The sequence below is a fragment of the Rhipicephalus microplus genome, chromosome X (genome assembly GCF_043290135.1).
Source record: "Rhipicephalus microplus isolate Deutch F79 chromosome X, USDA_Rmic, whole genome shotgun sequence".
Classification (NCBI taxonomy): domain Eukaryota; kingdom Metazoa; phylum Arthropoda; class Arachnida; order Ixodida; family Ixodidae; genus Rhipicephalus; species Rhipicephalus microplus.
Window position 1 is genome coordinate 137,826,264 of NC_134710.1, and position 20,277 is coordinate 137,846,540.

The 20,277-nt window shown below is 46.3% G+C and overlaps 1 protein-coding gene across 3 annotated transcripts in view; it reads left to right on the forward strand.

Annotated features, from left to right (window-relative positions):
* Positions 1-20,277, forward strand: part of LOC119176537 (AKT-interacting protein) — an 83,751-nt gene that overhangs the window by 54,795 nt on the left and 8,679 nt on the right. For 2 of the 3 annotated variants that reach the window (XM_075877837.1, XM_075877836.1), the window contains 2 exons: positions 3,123-3,221; positions 6,151-6,325. In XM_075877837.1, the coding sequence (XP_075733952.1) occupies positions 3,123-3,221; positions 6,151-6,325 (274 nt within the window). The remainder of the gene's footprint in view (positions 1-3,122; positions 3,222-6,150; positions 6,326-20,277) is intronic. The other variant, XM_037427878.2, reaches the window with a different exon arrangement.

The following is a 20,277-nucleotide window of genomic DNA, read 5'->3' on the forward strand; positions in this document are numbered from 1 at the left end:
AGGTGTGGAAGCCATTAAGCCCTGTGCCTGAAAACGTGGCTGACACATCGTGTTTTTGGTTTCTTTGAAACTGTTATATTTTCGGTTTTGTCAGGGCTATGATCGCTCGAGCAGCAGCTGTGAACTTCAATTATGATCGTGGTCATGGTCACTGGCACACACGCTAACTTGGCAGGCATCAGCATGAATGGCACGTGAGCCCTTCTACATTCTGCACTCTCTAATGGGAAAAAAAACTTAGGAAAGAGCACATCTCTGTGGTGCCGCCATGTTCTCTTATATACTAGTATTTTGTAGAGTTTCTTCTGAATCACGATGAGCAATGCAGGCAGACAAGAGCTTTACATGTTGAGTATGGGGAGTACAAAATGGCAGTCTATACAGATGTAATGGAATATAAGGATGAAGAGGCTTTTGCGATTGTGGTGGTGGACAGGCGGGGACTTTAGCTCGCCTCTGGATCGGTCAAAACTCGCTTCTCAGAAAGTGCATAGGGAGTGGCAATAGCACTAGCTATAGGCCACTCTCTGTCAGACATGATTCTCGGTTATTCGAAGACAACCATTCAAAATCTGGCGAAAAGCAGAATATTGGTAATCACCACACGATTGCTGCATGGGGCCACCGTGCGAGAAATTCGGGAAATAGAAATTGTTTGGGTACCAGCACGCTCTGGCGCCCCTAGGAACGACGCAGCTCACTTGAATGTTCGAGGTTGGACAGTTGGGCTGCCTGTTCCGGGAAGGTTTGCGAGAAATGGGCTGGTGTCCTGTCACAATATTAGTAATCATAATAAACTATAGAGCTGAGGCTTTATCTGCCCTCGCACAACCGGTTGACAAAGGCGCAGGGATGCATGTGGAGAAAACTGCAGACACGATCTTTTCTCAACCCATACATGTGGAGCAAAATATGTCCAGAGGGGATTAGGCCGTAATGCGAGTGGTGCCTGGCAGTGGCAACATGTGATCAGATACTGTGGGGATGTAGCATGGTGCTGCCGCTGGTGGATGTTGTGCGTGATCCTTCTCTCGAGCCCTGGGAGGTCGTGTTGACCAGCTCAGACCCAGTCGTCCAGGCAAGGATCATTGAGTGGGCCACACAGGTCGCTGTCAACCTTTGGCTAATGACCATCTAACACAGAATCGTCCGCAGTTGTCTTCTGATGAAATAAAGTTTTACCATCCATCCATATGCGATATTAGATCCAAAAAAGCTGGATGCCAGCCTTCCTTAGTACAACACTACAATTCATTGCTATCACATCACTTGCTTCACTGTTGCGGTGGAATTGGGATTTTTTATGGCAGCGTTTCAACAAAGAAAGAAGTGTTAAAAAGAAGCGGGAGTGGTGTGTGGTTCTTGCAACACCTGTATAAGGCTGCTTATCGAGAGCACGCACACATTCTCGTTCATTTTGCCCCTGTGCTCCGTTATATGGTGCTTATCGACTTGGTGGTTGACGCTAGCTAGAAATTGTTTGGGTACCAGCACGCTCTGGCGCCCCTAGGAACGACGCAGCTCACTTGAATGTTCGAGGTTGGACAGTTGGGCTGCCTGTTCCGGGAAGGTTTGCGAGAAATGGGCTGGTGTCCTGTCACAATATTAGTAATCATAATAAACTATAGAGCTGAGGCTTTATCTGCCCTCGCACAACCGGTTGACAAAGGCGCAGGGATGCATGTGGAGAAAACTGCAGACACGATCTTTTCTCAACCCATACATGTGGAGCAAAATATGTCCAGAGGGGATTAGGCCGTAATGCGAGTGGTGCCTGGCAGTGGCAACATGTGATCAGATACTGTGGGGATGTAGCATGGTGCTGCCGCTGGTGGATGTTGTGCGTGATCCTTCTCTCGAGCCCTGGGAGGTCGTGTTGACCAGCTCAGACCCAGTCGTCCAGGCAAGGATCATTGAGTGGGCCACACAGGTCGCTGTCAACCTTTGGCTAATGACCATCTAACACAGAATCGTCCGCAGTTGTCTTCTGATGAAATAAAGTTTTACCATCCATCCATATGCGATATTAGATCCAAAAAAGCTGGATGCCAGCCTTCCTTAGTACAACACTACAATTCATTGCTATCACATCACTTGCTTCGCTGTTGCGGTGGAATTGGGATTTTTTATGGCAGCGTTTCAACAAAGAAAGAAGTGTTAAAAAGAAGCGGGAGTGGTGTCTGGTTCTTGCAACACCTGTATAAGGCTGCTTATCGAGAGCACGCACACATTCTTGTTCATTTTGCCCCTGTGCTCCGTTATATGGTGCTTATCGACTTGGTGGTTGACGCTAGCTTATGGTTGCCCTGCTAGCGTGCACGTCAGTAATTGTGACCACGCCCTTGAAAACAAAGTTCCCAGTCGCTGCTCGAGTGACACCCTTTACCCTTTCACATCTCTTTATCGTCATTCAAGACGAACAAGGCATTTCTTCTCTGCTTTGATAGGAGGCCTCCCAAGTAGTGTGATGCTTATCACCCCTGCAATCCATAAAGATGGGTCGGCTTGTTCGATCCCTGCTTCAGCTGCGTTCATCGCCCCCGTGTGCGCGCTTTTACTCGCAGATAGAACACACAATACGTAAGGGCAATGTTATCAATTTGGACTTTATACGGGACATGACAGCAACGGCGACTGTAAAAACCAGTCGAGAGTGCTGCCACAATAATAAGGCTATTGCACAATTTAGCTCAGTGTTTGAAAAATGCAGCATTGGACAAATGTTGTCTTACAAGTGCTTTGTAACTGGGCTACATCTACTCTGAACATTTTTTCTGACTGCTCTAAACTTGCTCAAGAAGGGCTTTCTGGATGTCCCAAGCCTTCTATAAAAGGCACTATTGCCCGTTCCCAGGATTGCTCCCAAACCCGTGCACCCTGTTCCATCCCTGTGTTGTCATTAAGTGCTAATAATTGCCCACTTGATATTACTATGCTCTTCTATCCATCTCGAGCTCATTCCTTATGCCTAGAATGAGAAAGTGCTTCTAAACAGATGGAAGAAAACACAGACACTCAGAAATAAAACTTATTGATTTCATGGTGGAAGAAACCATTGCCCTGTAGGTAACATGAGTACTGTTGAAACAACTGCTAAAATTGAACTATTGTTTGTCATGCAGGAAAAACGTTAATTTTTTGTGGCAAGTTCTACTCTGTGCGCGACGTGCCTTCTACAAGATTGAGACACAAACTCCTCTGAATCCTGAGGCGGCCACACTGTGAGTCATGTTTTCACCTAAGCTACTCAAGTGAAAATGTTCAACTGCTATATATTTAGATTATTGTGCAAGTAATTATGGTAACTATATAGGATTATCATAAAGAAAGAGATAAAAGATGTCTGTCAGTACTGCATGCTGGTATTTTCACTCTTTCTCTTAATGTGATGGCTGCCACTTCCAGTTAGCAGAGGTGGGGTGCTTGCATGTGGCAGGACCTAGAGACAACTGCAGTGCCTATTTAACTATGGTGTACTATTTACCTAAAAAGGAACAGCATGTTCAACTTGACACATAGTATCTAAAGCCAGACATGCACACAAGTACTTATGTATATGCCTCACTTCAGTGTGGGTCTGACTTAAGTTTTGTGCCAGGGTGTGCCGGTTATTTCTTTTCGGCACGTACAACTCATCCTCATTAAATCGGCACGTACAACTTCATCGGCATTAGATCGGCACGTACAACTTCATTGGCATTAGTATTCATCGTCGTACTCATCGACATTGTTGTCATGCCTTCCTGCCATGATAGGGGGAACTTTTCAGTGTCTTGACGATTGGCAACCTTGCCCCCCGAGGTCGCAGCAGTTAGTTTCCCCGGCGCGGGCTAGGCGAAAGGCTTCTGGTGACGTCCGCGTAGCTCTGAGGGAAATCACGGTGACGCGCAGGTGATGGAGATCACCAGCGACGCAGTGGAGTTGCATGGCCAGGCGACAGTTATTCAGCATCGTGGGCACGACGGTCTTCAGAGCGGGAAGAAGCGGAACGAGGAAAATTCCCGAACCCAGAATCGCCATGACGGCAATAGCAGGCAATGTGGCCGGATTCTCCGCAGCGGAAGCAAATAGGTGGACGGTCGGCCATGTGCCATAAGTCAGTTTGGCGAACTGGTGGTCGTCTCGTAGAATCCCGTTGCCACCAAGGTACAGCAGCGGGTCGTGGCTGGAAGGGCGCCGCCACAAATGACGATGGAGGGCGACAGACCACATCAGCGTAGCTCGCTGGATGTTGCTCAGGACTTGGCGCGGGTGGTGTAACGGCTTGCCTCGATCCCTGGAGGACAATTTCGGCAACAGTTGCGACAGGCGGTTGGGTAGGGGGAACGCAGAGGGCCCGAAGTTCCTCACACAGTATTTCCCTAATGATTTGTCACAGGGAACTTTCACATACGGCAGTGTTCTGAGCTGCAGCACTTACTGCCGTGTGGTTCGGCAGGCGGTTAAAGTGTCAGCATCGTTGTTGCAGTGTGCGCTCAATGACAGTCGCCTCTCATATGAATTCATCTACTGTTGTAGGTGGATTTCGTACAAGGCCCGCAAACACTGGTTCCTTAACACCCTGCATTAGGTGACGCACCTTCTTCGCCTCGGGCATGTCAGGGTCAGCTCGTCGAAACAGACGGATCATACCCTCTGCGTACATGGCGGCTGTTTCATTGGGTTTTTGCACGTGGGCTTCAATCAGTTGCTATGCGCGATCCCGTCGGTCCGAGTTCAAGAATGTAGCGAGGAGCTTTCGACGGAAATCTTCCAAAGATTGGAATGTAGCCTCGCGGTTCTCGTAGCACGTGCGAGCGCTATCTTCCAGTGCCAAATATGCACGGCCAAGTTTGTGCTGTTCGCTCCAGTGATAAGATACAGCGACCCGTTCGAACTGTTCGAGCCAGTTCTCGACATCCTCGTACTCTTCCCCATGGAAAACTTCAGGAACGCGAGGATGTTCAAGAGTCACCTGTGAGGGAAGAGTGGTCTGCGATGGCAGGATAACCGTGGATGTCATAGGAGCTGCCATGCTGGAAAGAGGCGGGACAGGTGCAGACTCCTGACTTAGGCCTAGTAGGCGCCGACTGAATCGGTGCACTGGAATCGTGACGAGGGGCTGAGTCTCTGGACTAGGTGAACGGGTCCGAGCAAAACACTCCTGCATCAGGTTGTAGGCTCCAGCACCTCCACCAGTGTCACGACGTCAAAACAGAGGTTTTTGCCACAGAGATTAAGACACCAGAAGCAGGTTGGTCTTTTTAATAGAACACGCAAGTGAGTTCTTCTTTTTCATCCATTTCATTGTCCTTTATGGCACATGCACAACTGCCATTGTCTTTCTTTTTGACAAACACATGGCACCTATGCATACATGCTTAAGCTTGCTTAAAGGGACACTAAAGGCAAATATTAAGTCTAAGTTGATTGTTGAAATAGTGGTCCAGAAACCTCGTAGTGCTACTTATGTGCCAAGGGAGTGCTTATTCTGAAATAAAATCACGCTTTAGTGGTTGGCATCACGTTAGCGCTCGTGAAATGGCCTGCCTGAAAGCTATGTTTCTGATGACACTGTTGCTGTGTCTATCGTTGCCCAACTTTACTTCGTGGCCGCCGACACCAGTAACAGTAGAGCGAGAGTAGTAGGAGCCACAGCAGCAACAATCGCCATTGAAAAATTTACTGCTTGCTTGGTTCAACCGGGCCCCGCTTGATGGCACCGCTTATCCAGTCTAACCAGGCGAAAACAAAACTTTTGAACCACTCGCGCCATTCTCCTTAGTAATTCCAGGCAATTCTTTTTTTTTATGAATCAAACAAAGAAAGACAGGCAGCATTTTATAACGTGCTGTAATGCATGGAAGGCTCTTTTTTTGCTGCAGCTGGTTTGATTAAAACTGATTTATTGCAGTTGGACACCCTCACATCATTGGAATCATTAAAAAATGTCCTACTCGTTGCACATGTGGTGTCGTACACTTACTTGCCTTAATTTTCTGATTGCTAGAGCAATCCTGTTGAAGATATTGACGTTTTAGACATTCACAAACATTGATATTTCAATCTGACCTAAATTATTATTTGCCTTTAGTGTTCCTTTGACCTTTGAGTTCAACATTCATATTCAGATGTTGTCTTTAAAGAATTAACATTTGTTTTAATATGCAGGTACGAGCAGAACTTGGACCAGTTCAAGCTCAAAGTTGCTGAGAGCCTAGCAAGCTGTGAGCAGCGTCTCTATGAAAGTCCAGCCACAGATGACAGTCACGCCTTACACTTCTTACCATGGGATTCTACTGTGGAGGAACGCGTGTCTCAGCGGCACATTCTTGATAAGGTTCTGGTGTGTTAGCAGATATTAGTTTGTTGTTCGTTTTTGTCATAGTAATCTGTCCAATTTAAGGCATTTGGAACAATGTGGAGGTGTTCAATAGAAAGAATACATATTCCACAGAAAAGAACTGTGATCAAGTAAAATATAATGCATAGCTATTCATTTTTTTTTGTGAATCTCTCTGATTTATATTATGTATGTATATATCTGTGTGCCAAACCTGGTAATCAATCAAAAGTATTGTCTGACAGACAGGTAGGCTCCAGTTATTTTTGCACACGAACTTGGCGGCGAGGTGGAAAAAGTTTTGCCTTACCTATAGTTACATTCAAATGAGTATGTAGCCTTTTGTATGACAGCGAGACACATGTCTCACTTTTTCATCCGCATGAAAAATTTCTGCTTGCAATTAGATTTGATTTGTGGGGTTTAACGTCCCAAAACCACCATTTGATTATGAGAGACGCCGTAGTGGAGGGCTCCGGAAATTTTGACCACCTGGGGTTCTTTAACGTGCACCCAAATCTGAGTACACGGGCCTACAACATTTCCGCCTCCATCGGAAATGCAGCCGCCGCAGCCGGGAATCGAATCCGCGACCTGCGGGTCAGCAGCCGAGTAACTTAGCCACTAGACCACCGCGGCGGGCTGCTTGCAATTAGCTTAATTTTTGGTCACTCATATCTTAGTCAAGTGTGCGTAATCGTAAGGTAAATTCTCTTACCACACTTCCAAAGGGTGAATGTAGTGTGACAATAGTGCTGAATTTTGGCTAATTTTTTTTATTGCGATAGCACTTCCATGAACAGTCTCGGCTTGTTCTTGCCATCGTCTTTCACGTATATATATATATATATATATATATATATATATATATATATATATATATATACGAGGAAGGATGTGCTAACCTTCTCTTCTCTTTCTGCAGAGCGAACATCGCCTTTCTCGCTGGGGTCGTCGGTGTGCGCTTTTCTCATGAACGAACACTCTTACACCAGCGTTTTGTAGTGACGTGACATCAAATCTAAATGAGTTGACTGCCAGCTTCACTTCGTATAATATTGTAATTTGTCGCTATGGCCGCGCCGCAGGAAGCTTAGTTACTTAGAAAATGCATGTTTATTACAATTACTATTGCTCCTAAAAATGCCAGCCTTGCTTTGTAAAACATTCAAATATGTCGCTATCGCATTGATTGCTTCGCCCATTTGGAGAAACTGTGACTTTCTTGCGTGATAGCTTCGATTCATCCTATATAGAACCTATCAGTGAAAATGCTGGATAACTTCTTATTTTCCTGGCTTTGCAGAGGGGTGATTTTAGCTTCAGGTCATTACGTGTTTTTGTAAATTCACATAATAGCTTGACCTATGAATGCTTCGGTGCTGACTCGCAGGGCGCGGGTTCGAATCCCGGCTGCGGTGGCTGCATTTCCGATGGAGGCGGAAATGTTGTAGGCCCGTGTGCTCAGATTTGGGTGTACGTTAAGGAACCCCAGGTGGTCAAAATTTCCGGAGCCCTCCACTACGGCGTCTCTCATAATCTTATAGTGGTTTCGGGACGTTAAACCCCACATATCAATCAATCAATCAATGAATGCTTCGGAACAATACCCTACGAAATCGTCCTGTTCTTCCCTTAGTCCAACAGGTATTGACCCATCCCATCCGTGGTGGTCTAGTGGCTGAGCTACTTGGCTGCCGACCCGCAGGCCACGTGATCGAATCCCGGCTATGGCGAATATATTTTCGATGGAGGCGTAAATGTTGTAGGCCCATGTGCTCAGATTTGGGTGCATGTTAAAGAACCCCAGGTGGTCGAAATTTTGGGAGCCCTCCACTACAGCCTCTCTCATAGTCGTATGAGGGTTTTGGGATGTTGACTCCCACCAGCACCTCTTTAATTTTTTTTGAGTGCCTGGGCAAACGCTCTCTTCAGGCCGTCAAGCGCGCGCTCCACCTCCGCTCGCCATGGCCACAACGTGGCGCTGCGCGAGTAGATTTACGGAAGGTGGCGCTGAACGGCAGCGCATATTAGGAAGCTCGTGAATTCGTGTTATAGTGGGCCCTGTCGCGGTGGTCTAGTGGCTAGGGTACTCGCGGGTTCGAATCCCGGCTGCGGCGGCTGCATTTCCGATGGAGGCGGAAAAGTTGTAGGCCCGTGTGCTCAGATTTGGGTGCACGTTGAAAAACCCCAGGTGGTCGAAATTTTTGGAGCCCTCCACTACGGCGTCTTTCATAATCATATGGTGGTTTTGGGATGTTAAACCCCACATATAAATAAATCAATCGTGTTATAATGGGACTTGCATTCAAGCTTCTTGCCGGCTTTCACGGGTACAGGGGGAATGAAAAGTAATACGAACATGGCGACACACTGTTTTCACTGGGCTCTGACCGTGGTGGCAACAAAAAGATGTTATATGGTCATTGTCACATGTATTACTGTCTTTTTATCAATATTCTATGCTACAACTGCTTAGAAATAAATGCGACACAGAAAAGAAGGTAGATACAACAAGTCAGCGTTCTCTTCTATACCCACTATACGTATTCCGAAAGCATTCTGTCAGGCCGTGCTACCAGTTCACTATTTGCATTCTAGTTTAACAGCATTTGAATTTTACAGCATTCGCGTTTTATTTTTTATTTTAAGCTATTGCAACCTCATCGTTTACATGCCTAGTCATTAGGGACGAGCGAGAAGGCAGGAGGCTGGGTTACCTCGAGATGTAAGCGATGACAAAACTTGCCATTTGTTTGCTTCTGCCGGATTAATGCTCCCAGTCCGAATGATGATGCATGGGCGGTGACGACTTTTTCTTTTGATGGGTCCTAGACTCCAAGGACAGGACCAGATGAGAGCAGCGACTTCCACTTGTTGAATGCTTGCTCCTGTGGAGAACCCCAAACAAATTCTTGCTTTTTTGACAACAGGAGTGTGAGTGGCTGCATAATATCAGAGAGATGAGGAACGAATCTCTCGAGGTATGTTGCCATTCCGAGAACTTTCTGCAGCTTGGTCGTGTATTTGGGACTCTCCATTTTCATTGTGGCTTCAACCTTCTTTTCGTCGGGTCTTATTTTGTCTTCATCGAGCTAGTGTCCTAGGAATGTAAGGCGCTGAACATTAAACACGCTCTTGCTGTCGTTCAGTGTCACTCCAGCCTTTGCAAGTGCCTGCTGCACGTTTCGGAGTGTCTCATCATGCTCTTGGCTGTTGGAACCCCAGATGAGGATGTTGTCCATTGACAAACAACTCGACTGTTGCCTTGTAATATGTAAGCCATCTGCTTCTGGAAGTGTTCAGGAGCTGACGCAATGCCAAATGGTAGTCGGCTGAAGTAGAAGTGCCCAAACGGTGAGATGAAGGTGGCGAGTTTCTTGATTCTTCACAAAGTGGAATTTGCCAAAATCCAGAGCTGGCATCGAGTTTGGAAAACACCTTAGCTCTATGAAGAAGTCCGAGAGTATGCTCCACGGAAGGAATAGGATGCCATTCTCTGAGAACGTGGCGGTTCAGCTCTAAAGTTGACGCATAATATCACATCTCCGGAGGGCTTTGGGACGACTACCATTGGTGCACACCGCTCAGTTGGCTCATCAACAGGCGATATGACACCAAGTTTCTGCATCCTCTGAAGTTCCTACTTTGTTTTCTCGTACAATGGAATTGGGATACGTCTTGAGGAGCTGAGTGCGAAAGGTTTTGCTCCTGGTTGAAGCTGAATCCTGTGTTTTTTGAGCAGCTTGCCGAGTCCTTGGAACACCACTAGAAATTCTTCTTTCAGGTTCACTTTGTCGGCAACGGCGTTTAGGAAAGTAAGCATCTGTAGCTTTTTGATGGCTGGCTTGCCTAGCAACGGAGTGCAGATCTGATCTAGGACGTATATATCCTGAATAATCACGTGGTTGCGGTAGATTAGCTGGAGTTGAGCCATTTCTGCTGCTGGAAGAAGCTTTCCATCTGGGCCATGCAGCTGCCAAGGAGGAGCTGAAAGCCTGTCCTTGAGCGTCAGGAATACATGCATCAAGAGGACGGTTTTGTCGGCACCAGTGTCAATTTTGAAGTCCACTGGCTGGCCTTGAACAAGACTGATGCTTCCCAGTTTCCAGCATCCGTCAACTTAACTGCTTCAAGAAATCCTGCTTCAAGAAATCCTGCTTCTAAAGTTCTGTGCTCGGTTTTCACACAATCAAGGTGTCGTGACATGCATACGGAGGCATAGTGACCCTTCTTCCAGCAATTCCTGCAGACTTCCGAGCGTGCTGGGCAGAGTGCGAGAGTGATGCTGTTGACCACACCAACGGCACGGTTTCTGCTCTCCGTTTTTACCGGAGGGTGAAGATGGCTTGCTGGACTCGTGTAGATAACTGCTGCTTTTATCTTGCATTCAAGCACGTCGTCTGGTCTGCACACCGAATGCAACTTTGTTCAAAGATGGCACTTCCTGGTGGAGCTCCACTTGTTGCTGACGGACACTTTCGATCTGGCGAACGGAATCTAGAGCTTTTTGTAGTGTGATCTCTGCGTCGAGCTGTAACCTGGCGAATAGCTGCTTGTCTTTTATCCGAACCACGAGGCGGTCGCGCACGAACTCCTCCCGAAACTCACCGAACTCGCAATTCTTCGAAAAGCGTGTGAAGTGCAGTGACGAAATCTTCGACCGACTCGCCATCTTGTTGCAGCCTGGTGTTGAATCTGGCGATTACGTTCCGTCGCGGAATGAAATACTTGTCGAACTGCTCCACGATGGCGTAAAATTTCTTGGAGTTCTCTTCGGATAAAGCAAAGGTGGCATCGATTTCCTCGGCTTGCTAACCCATGATGTAGAGTAGGGCGTCTACTTGATGTTGCTCGGGCTTCACGCACAAGCCTGAAGAGGTTCGAAAGCGTTCAAAACTCTGTTTCCACTTCGGCCACTCGTTCAGCGAAGAAAAGTTGAAGGCGTTCAGTAGTTGAATTATGAATGACGCCATGACTGGTGCTATTTTGCTTGCGGCGTCCTTCGCTAGGATGATGACTAGAAGTCAATGTCCACTGGTAGCACCTGTTCTTCTGACACCATGTTGAAGTCGTCAGGGACGAGTGAGAAGGCAGGAGGCTGGGTTACGTGGACACAAGTTTATTCCAGAACCACGTTCTAGCCTAGGAGCCCAGCCATGCGCACTTCAAGCACACGCAGTCACTGGCTTCACCTGGCTTGTCCTAGATGGCAGCATCTACAACACTCATCATTTACATGCCTCAGTAAATATTACTGTTGTCTACCACTATCCATATTTGATAGAAAGAAATCAGCATGTTTTTTTTTTAATTTCTCATTTGATAAAGAAAAAAAAAAGAACTCACAGGTTCTCTTGTGAATTCACCTGATACGACTGAAAGACAAGATCCATCCTCGTTTTCTTCCCATTCAATGCATTGAATGTTTCACACTTTCCTCTGGGATATTTCTGCGCCCAACGTGGTTTTTTTACTGCCTCAAGGATTCGAGACAAAGCTAGCTCTCTGCCTCTCAGCTGGTTATGCACTGCCCTCGTGATCGACCTATTTGAACCATGCGAAGATGTAATATGATACCACCAAGTTATGTGACCTTTTGATACGTTACAAAATTTTATGATCTGTGACATCATATGATGACGTCTTTACGTAATGATTTATTGCATCACTCATGTTGATACGGCCAACGCGGGAAGATGCCGGATGCCGCCGGCGATAAATATTCACCTTTGATGATGCATTTAAGGCTATTGCCTTAATGTACTGTACGACTGTCGTTCCGTGAAATTGCAGCGGCTGCTGGTGTTTGGGAGAGGGTGCTTGCTGTAATCAGGCAGGATAATTGGTCTTCTAATACATATTCATACTTTGCTCGAATATGTAGCCGTCATTTACAACTCGAGTATTTTATAGATTATTATAAGTGGTGGCTCAAGACTACCCTTGATGTTTGCAAGCATGGCAATTGGTATCACTAAACAGGACTGCGCTTCGCCCGAACAGTCAACAATTGAGTATCAGCACCAACACTGCCTTGTGATCACTACCGTGTACAACTATAGCATTACGCCCTGAAGCTGAATGGAGGCCCGTGGGAACCAAATGAGTTATCTGCAAAACAAGCGACAATTATCATACACTGTGTAATAATGAATGCGTACTTTCAAGGCTGAACAGGGTGTTCCATGCGATGAAAGCGTCCAGGTCGACAGCCACTCTGCTTCCACTCTGCTCGCTACCAAATTAAAAGGCCAGAGGGAAGAAGAAAGAAACAGAGCTGAGCAACTGGATATTAAGGCTTCAACAATCTGTCCCTGAATACACAGGTGGGCTCATGCAACTGGCAACAGATGGCATTTTCAGTGATCTCATTCCTCCACCAACTGCGCCAAAGTGCACCAAATCAGATTTACTGTGCCATTCTGATAATATCAACTGAAATCGTGCCAAACTGTGCCAAAGTCTGATTGGGGAGCGTCTATCACCAGCAATGGTGTGTCAATACATGTGCACCGTGTTCTCAGGGCCACCAAAGTCACAATAACATACCTATTTTATTTTGGTGAATAAACTGTGATTGTACGTGCATCCTAAAATCCACAATGCTATGCTTCGTGCCGACGCGATTCTGTTGTGCAAGTCCACTTAACGGCGAAATGCACGCTCCGCAGGGGCTTGTGACGCCTAGTTCAATCGGCAGTGTGAAACTGTCGCAGCGATTCATTGGCGGCTGTTGTTCGTTCCAGGAACGCTGCTGATAGTTCGTTTGAAAAGTTGCGTGGCATGTAATAAAGCAATTTTCATGAAAAACTGCTTGCATGCTGCCAGAATGTCTGTTACATCTATGTCTGGACATCGTGATCTAATTTTCTATGCTTTGTGTCCGCAAAAGAATGGTGGGAACGCGTTGAAACTTTTCGTCTAATATACTTTATCCATAAATCATCATACAGAAGAGATTTTTCGTAATTCTTTCCACCAGCACATTCGTGTTTATAATCGCTGTGGCGGTAAAAGCCCCTAAACGACCCTGCCCTTTCCAACTCGAGGTTGCGAGGGTCTGAGTTAAAAATTCTCACGTTATTTCTTTTTAAATGTAATCTCATTTATAAAAGCATGCCTCCTGGTCGGAGCAGCTGCAATTTCGGTTTTAATACGCACAGCTATAGTGAGGCCATCGCTAGCGGCTCTGTTGTCGGAGAGCCTGTGAAGCGACTACGCTTTGTTACGCGTCCACTTCTCACTTTCCAGGGTCAATAGCTGACGGTTAAAAAAAAAGATTGAACATCATGGCATCGCATTTATTGCTTCATTTTGAAGGGAGGGGTGGAGGGGAGACTGCTACGCCGCTTGAAGTACCTGGCGCGCGCTATCTGGGTACATAATGAGACTGCTCATTAACTTTCTGTGATACTAACATCAGCTTCGCGTTTTGATAACCGACAGCACGAAAACTTTGGCAACTAGACTGATCATTGTCCCTTTAGCCAGTGTTCTTTTGAGTTACTTGATATTGAATCTAAAAGATACAATTTGTTAGTTTAACTCAAGATTTTAGGAGTGAATGCAATACCAACGAATTGTATTGTTATACCAAATAGTAAGGCTTGACGTAACCCGCAAAACTATCTGTACGTAATCCGCAAAAACTATCTGTATGCGCTGTGTTCGATATCCACGACTTAGGTCACTAAAGACCCCAAAATATTTCTTGCACGCCGATGCAGGTACAGATGAAATCAGACTTGTCTAGAGTGCCCAGCTGGCCTGCTTCAGCTGGCGTTTTCTTCAGAAATATGTAAAGAGAGACACCTTAATGCTACCAAACATGGTCGTACTGAGTGTTAGGCCTTTGCGCTATAATCTAAGCATCAACGGAAGCTTGTAGCTGACGTGATATAGAATCGGCGGCCAACAACAGTGTCAACAAGCACACACTTCACTGCTCTAGACCAGTGTGATTATATCTGTGCAGCACGAAAGGCACGTACAAATAAACCTCCGAATGGCGCGACAATGGTGTGGCCGCCTCGCGATGAAGGCTCAGTGCATAATATATATGGCCGCTCTGGAAAGCGAAGCACTTTTTGCACAGTGTGTTCGCAGTAAGAGTACAAGGTAGAATGGTACACCAGTCGTAGATAGCGGGTGCGCCAACGATTGCACCCTTAAAGTCAAAGTTCATAACGCGTCCCCCCCCCCCCCCCCCTCGGGTTCCTAGCTTAATCCTTCCTGTCTCTTGGACACGGGCGGCACATTCCTCTCTGCTTGAGTAACAGTTGATGGGAGGCCTGGTACGTGGGGTGATGTTATCGGATCTGTCGTCAGTGCAAAGGAGATAGGTCGGCTCTTCTTATCTCTGCTCTAGCTGCGTTTGTCGCCCTCGCTCGCGCACTTTTACCCGTGTGTAAAACACGATCCGTCGGGCGATGTTATCGATAGGGATATTACACAAAACATGATGGCCAGCGGCATAGCCAGGGTGGGAGGGCACATCGGACAAGGGCTTCCCCCACCTTTGAATTTTTTTTCGCCATGTCATATATAGTGCAAAATGGCCTTTTGCCTGCCTCCCCCCTCTCCCCTTCAAATCAAGGTGCAACCCCCTCCCATCCCCATTTTTTAAAAAAATTTCTGGGTACACCCTTGTTTATTTGATATCGAAATAATCACTGAATAAATTTTTCCAGAATGCTCAACAGCATGACGCCATTATTCTTGCATCATCAACTGAAATAGGGAGTGCTTCGAAGATGATTGGCTTCATGAAATTTACAATGAATCTAAATATTTCTAGCTCTTCACAAGAGCCTAAAGATATTTTTTCATGTCCTTGAATGTAAATGCAACTTGCCTCTCCTCCAGGATTTGAAGTTAGCTGCTCCATATTGCACCAAAATGGGAAATTTTCATGCTCCAAAGTGCTCCAAAAGATAAAATTTTGCTGCTTTAAGGTGCTCCAAATAAAAATTTTTTCTTCTCCAAAGTGCTCCAAAATGAGAATTTCGCTGCTCCAAAAATTGCTCCAAATCAGAAGACTTCAGTGGCATCATTGCATTTTTCACACCTGTCACCTTGGCTCAAGTTGAGAGTTGGCATGAGACTATAGTCTTTAACAACACATGTTCAAAACATAGCCCACAATTGCAGGAATCGCGTCGTTCATGGAGCTGGTTTGTTTGTATCACGATGATTTCATTGTTTATTCTCTCAAGTGGTGAAATCACCTGACGTAGTTCCTCATTTTTCGGCACTTGCTTTCTCTTGCTAGCAACACATGTTATACTCAAAAGCTTTGCAAAGGGAATGAATGATCACCTATATCCCTGAAAGCAGTCTAGTGGCATTTTGTGCTATTTAGCGCCTGAACTCCAGGCGTGCGTATGGTGCGCTGCACCACTAGACAGTAGCGAGCAGTTGGGAACATTAAGAAACGAAGCTTCGGGCGAAGGCTTCTTTCAAAAACCGACTTTCAGTGAGTCAAAAAAGCAACTCTCAGTTAAGCGAACGTCACGATGACAAAACGATCGTCCACGGATTCCTGGCATGAGCTATCTGGTATCTACTAAGCAGACGATGTGCGAGAGCGTCGAACCAGTAGTAGCGAACGACACATGCCTCCAAAATAGCTGGATGTCCAGAACTATAAGTGGTTCACGATTCTCGTTTACAAGTTTTCATTATACCTTTAACAATGCGAATGTAGCTGAAAACCGAATTGAATAGCAGCCTCGAATGCAGCCGTGGCATTTGTTTGCACGAGAGACAGCATGGCAGCATGTCTACTCTGGTTGAGGCGCCTGGCGGCGAAACGCCGCACTAACACCGATGGCCACTTCCAATCGAAATCAGCTCTTTCCCCCGGGCACTGAATAAATAGAGGAGGCGCTGACCCAACATATTGTCACGGGTATAGAAAGGTACCTCAGGCATGGGTGCAGAAAGGACGGAGACGGGATGAAGACGACAATGTTTTTGTGGGGCTGGCTATGTCTGAGCTGCCCTCCTGTCCTGCACCCTTGCATATTGTGTGCAGTGTTAACCCACCCGGCGTTCACTTATTAAATACTCCCCGTTACATATTTTTGGTGGAAGTGCTGGGTAACATTCAGACTCTGGATCTCCGTAGTGGACGTCAGCTTCGTCCAGCCACGATGCCTAAAGGCAGTGCGTCATCCGTTCAGTCTACGCCTGCTCCGTTACCTGTTATCCCTTCCCATCTTCTCGATCCAGGTACATTTTGTGGCACCGACGCAACTGACGTTGACGAGTGGCTCGCCTTATACGAGCACGTCAGCAAGCAATACAGATAGGATGAGACGCTTATGCTGGCCTCCAGCTTAACGCGTCTAAGTGCACCTTTGGACACCGTCAAGATAAAGCTACTTGGCCACCTTGTTGACGTTGCTGGTGTACGACCTGACTCTGATAAAGTCCGCGCGGTGCGCGAGTTTCCGGTCCCACGTTCCACGCAAGAAGTCTGCAGCTTTTTGGGACTCTGTTCGTATTTCTACCATTTTGTCAGCAATTTCGCGGAAATTTCTCGGCCCCTCACCGATCTTCTCAAAAAGAATGTGGCTTTTTCCTGGCGTGAAGACGAAGAACATTTCTTCGCGTCGTTGATTTTTGCACTCAGATCCCTACATGGGTTGGCTCATTTTGACCCAGTTGCTCGAATGGAGCTACGTACCAATGCAAGTGGCCATTGCATAGGGGCAATACTCGCACAAATGGAGAACGGCACAAACCGTGTCGTAGCGTACGCCAGCCACCTACTTTCTCAGTCGGAAAGGAACTATTCAATCACTGAGCGAGAGTGCCTGGCTCTCATCTGGCCTATCGCAAAATTTCGTCCGTACCTATATGGACGCACGATCGCAGTCATCACAGACGACCATGCGCTCTGCTGGCTGTCAACCCTTAAGGATCCTACAGGAAGACTCGGGCGATGGGCATTGAGTTTGCGTTCTCTGTAGTGTACAAGTCTGGCAAGCTTCACAGTGATGCCGACTGCTTATCTCGACACCCTGTTGATCCACCTGACTCCTCTGAGTTAGAAGCTGATGCCAACATCCTAGCCATAACAGATTTTCTGCAAATAGCCGACGAACAACGCCGAAATCCATCGCTGCTATCGATGATTGACCATTGACCTTCAATCCGGCCATAAAAACCCTTCACTGAGCCTATTTTTTCTTCAAGACAACATTTTGTACCGCCGCAACTTACACCCCGATGGCGCGGAACTTTTGCTCGTCGTCCCATGTCATCTGCGCAAGGACATTTGCAACAACTCCACAACGCCCCAACTACCGGACATTTAGCTGTCTCCAGAACCTATGATCGCGTCCGCCGACGGGTATTCTGATAGGGCCTTTATCGTTCCGTTCCCTGCTACGTTGCAGCGTGTGACCTGTGCCAGCGTCGGAAGAAGCCTACATCTCTCCCTGCCGGTCACCCTCAACCTATTGAAGTCCCAGCCGAGCCGTTTCATCGTGTGGGTTTGCATTTGTTAGGTCCCTTCCCGACATCGGCAACGGAAAACAAATGGATAGCAGTAGCTATGAATTATGCCACTTGGTATGCAATTACTCGAGCGCTATCGACCAGCTGCGCAACGGACGTCGCAGATTTCCTACTCTATGACATCATCCTTCAGTATGGCGCTCCTTCTCACCTACTCACGGACCATGGCCGCTGCTTCCTGTCTCATGTGGTTAATGACCTCCTTAGATCCTGTGCTATGCGGCACAACTTTACGACTTCTTACCATCTTCAGACCAACGGACTTACTGAGCGCCTCAACCACACAGTGACGGACATGCTTGTTACGTATGTTTCTGACGACCACACCGATTGGGACACTGCCCTTCCGTTCGTAACCTTTGCCTACAACTCGTCCCGTCATGAAACTGCTGGCTACTCACCATTTTATCTTCTCTTTGGCCGTGATCTCTTACTACCTTTCGATACCCTCCTTGCGCATGACCTTCCGTCCACCACTTCGTACGCACAAGATGCCATCTCCCGTGCTTTGATCGCACGTACAGTAGCCCGCGCCAGGTTCTCATCGTCCCAGAGAGCACAGAAGTCGCTCTATGACAGCCGACATAGGGATGTCGATTTTTCCCTGGGCTCTCTCGTGCTACTGTGGCTGCCATCCCGTCGTGTCGGCCTGTGCGAGAAACTTTTATCGCAATACGTTGGGCCTTACCGAGTTCTGCGCCAAGTCACACCTGTCACCTATGAAATTTCTTCTACTACGAACCCCACTGTTACTTCCAGAAGTGACATTGTGCATGTGTCTCGCCTGGAGCCCTATCACAGTGACCCGTCCATCTAATAACAGCAGGCACCGGGACAGTGCTTTGTCGCCCGGGGTAATGTCACGGGTATAGAAAGGTACCTCAGGCACGGGTGCAGAAATGACGGAGATGGGATGAAGACGACGATGTTGTTGTGGAGCTGTCTCTTGTCCTGCATCCTTGCATACTGTGTGCAGTGTTAGCCCACCCGGCGTTCACTTATTAAATACTCCCGGTTACAATATCATCAATATTGGGTATTAATGTGTGAAAATGCTTTTCTTGACATATCGTATGCCTCTTGAAAAGTAGGCACATGTTCAGGGACAACATCTATACTCAACAATTTCAACAGCAATAGTAAAGACAGTCAAATGGACAAAAAAAAAAAATGCTGGTGCACTTTGAAGAAAGCTTTAGGCCACAGACCGCAGTGCTACAAGGGCTTACAAGAGGTGCAACTGCAGGTGGTGTTCTCCTGCTGAAATGAGATCCGTCCCACTTTCCTCTTCACAACTTTAGAAGTAATTCTCTCCGCTATTTTTTCGGACGTTTCCAACAAAAATACCCATTTATGCAATCGCGAGATGGTGCCTTCATGAGACAGTGGGACAGTGTTTCAATATTTTTTTAAAACACTCTCACGAGTCAGTGGAACATATACATTCCACTTTTTTCAGTAAATTACTAGCTTGATTTTGGGGAAATAATTTCATACTATTTCTTTGTAGTTTATATTAATATACCTCAGCCTTTTTTATATCACATTTTACTAAAATGTATGGAAACCTATAAAGTGTTAACAAAAGGCATTTATTAACTTTTTAATCATTAACTTAAGGGCATTTGTATAAATGAAGGGTTTGTAGGATGTGATAGTTAATGGCATGCCCATTTTTTTTAAATGGCAAAAAAAAACGCATTCAATGTGAGACAATCGTCAAAATTCAAGGCCCTAATTTAGATGATACTGAAACTGAGGGCATTGCATGCACAGAAAATCTATCAGCTTTACGTCAGACTGCAAGCTTATGTGTAGAACTTTGATAAAAGGTGCATCGTAGCGGAATACGTTCAGAAAAAATTCAGCAGATTCCACGTACCTTGGGAATTGATGTTATGCGAATTATGCAGATGGGAGGTGACTGCACTGTAATTTTCTATTGAGCAAAACATTACTAAGTGGCGTTAAAGATATGTACAAATGCATGCAGAGACATACGTCAAACAGCCATATATTTCTTATACAACCAGTTGTTTACAATTGCGTACCGAGATCGACAGCAACATGGATATTAGCAACGTCAGAAATGGTAGGCTGATGTGAAGTGCTGGTGCTAGCGAGGATGGTAGCCCTGGACATAGGTCAACTTCATCAGATGGTGTCTAACTCAAGTTGACGTTAACCCAACATGATGGCTGTATCACAGGAGTACATATGTAATATTTATGAAATTGGATCGCCAAGACTGCAACCACAATTGACATTGCATGAACATCAGGACATATTTTAAAAGTAGTTCCTAGACCAGGCATGGTTCTGCAGTAGAATACTTGATTTCCACGCAGAATGCTAGGGTTCGATTCCTGCTGGGACCCTGACATGTTGCTGATTGATGTCAGCTTTTTCTTAACGCTCACACATTA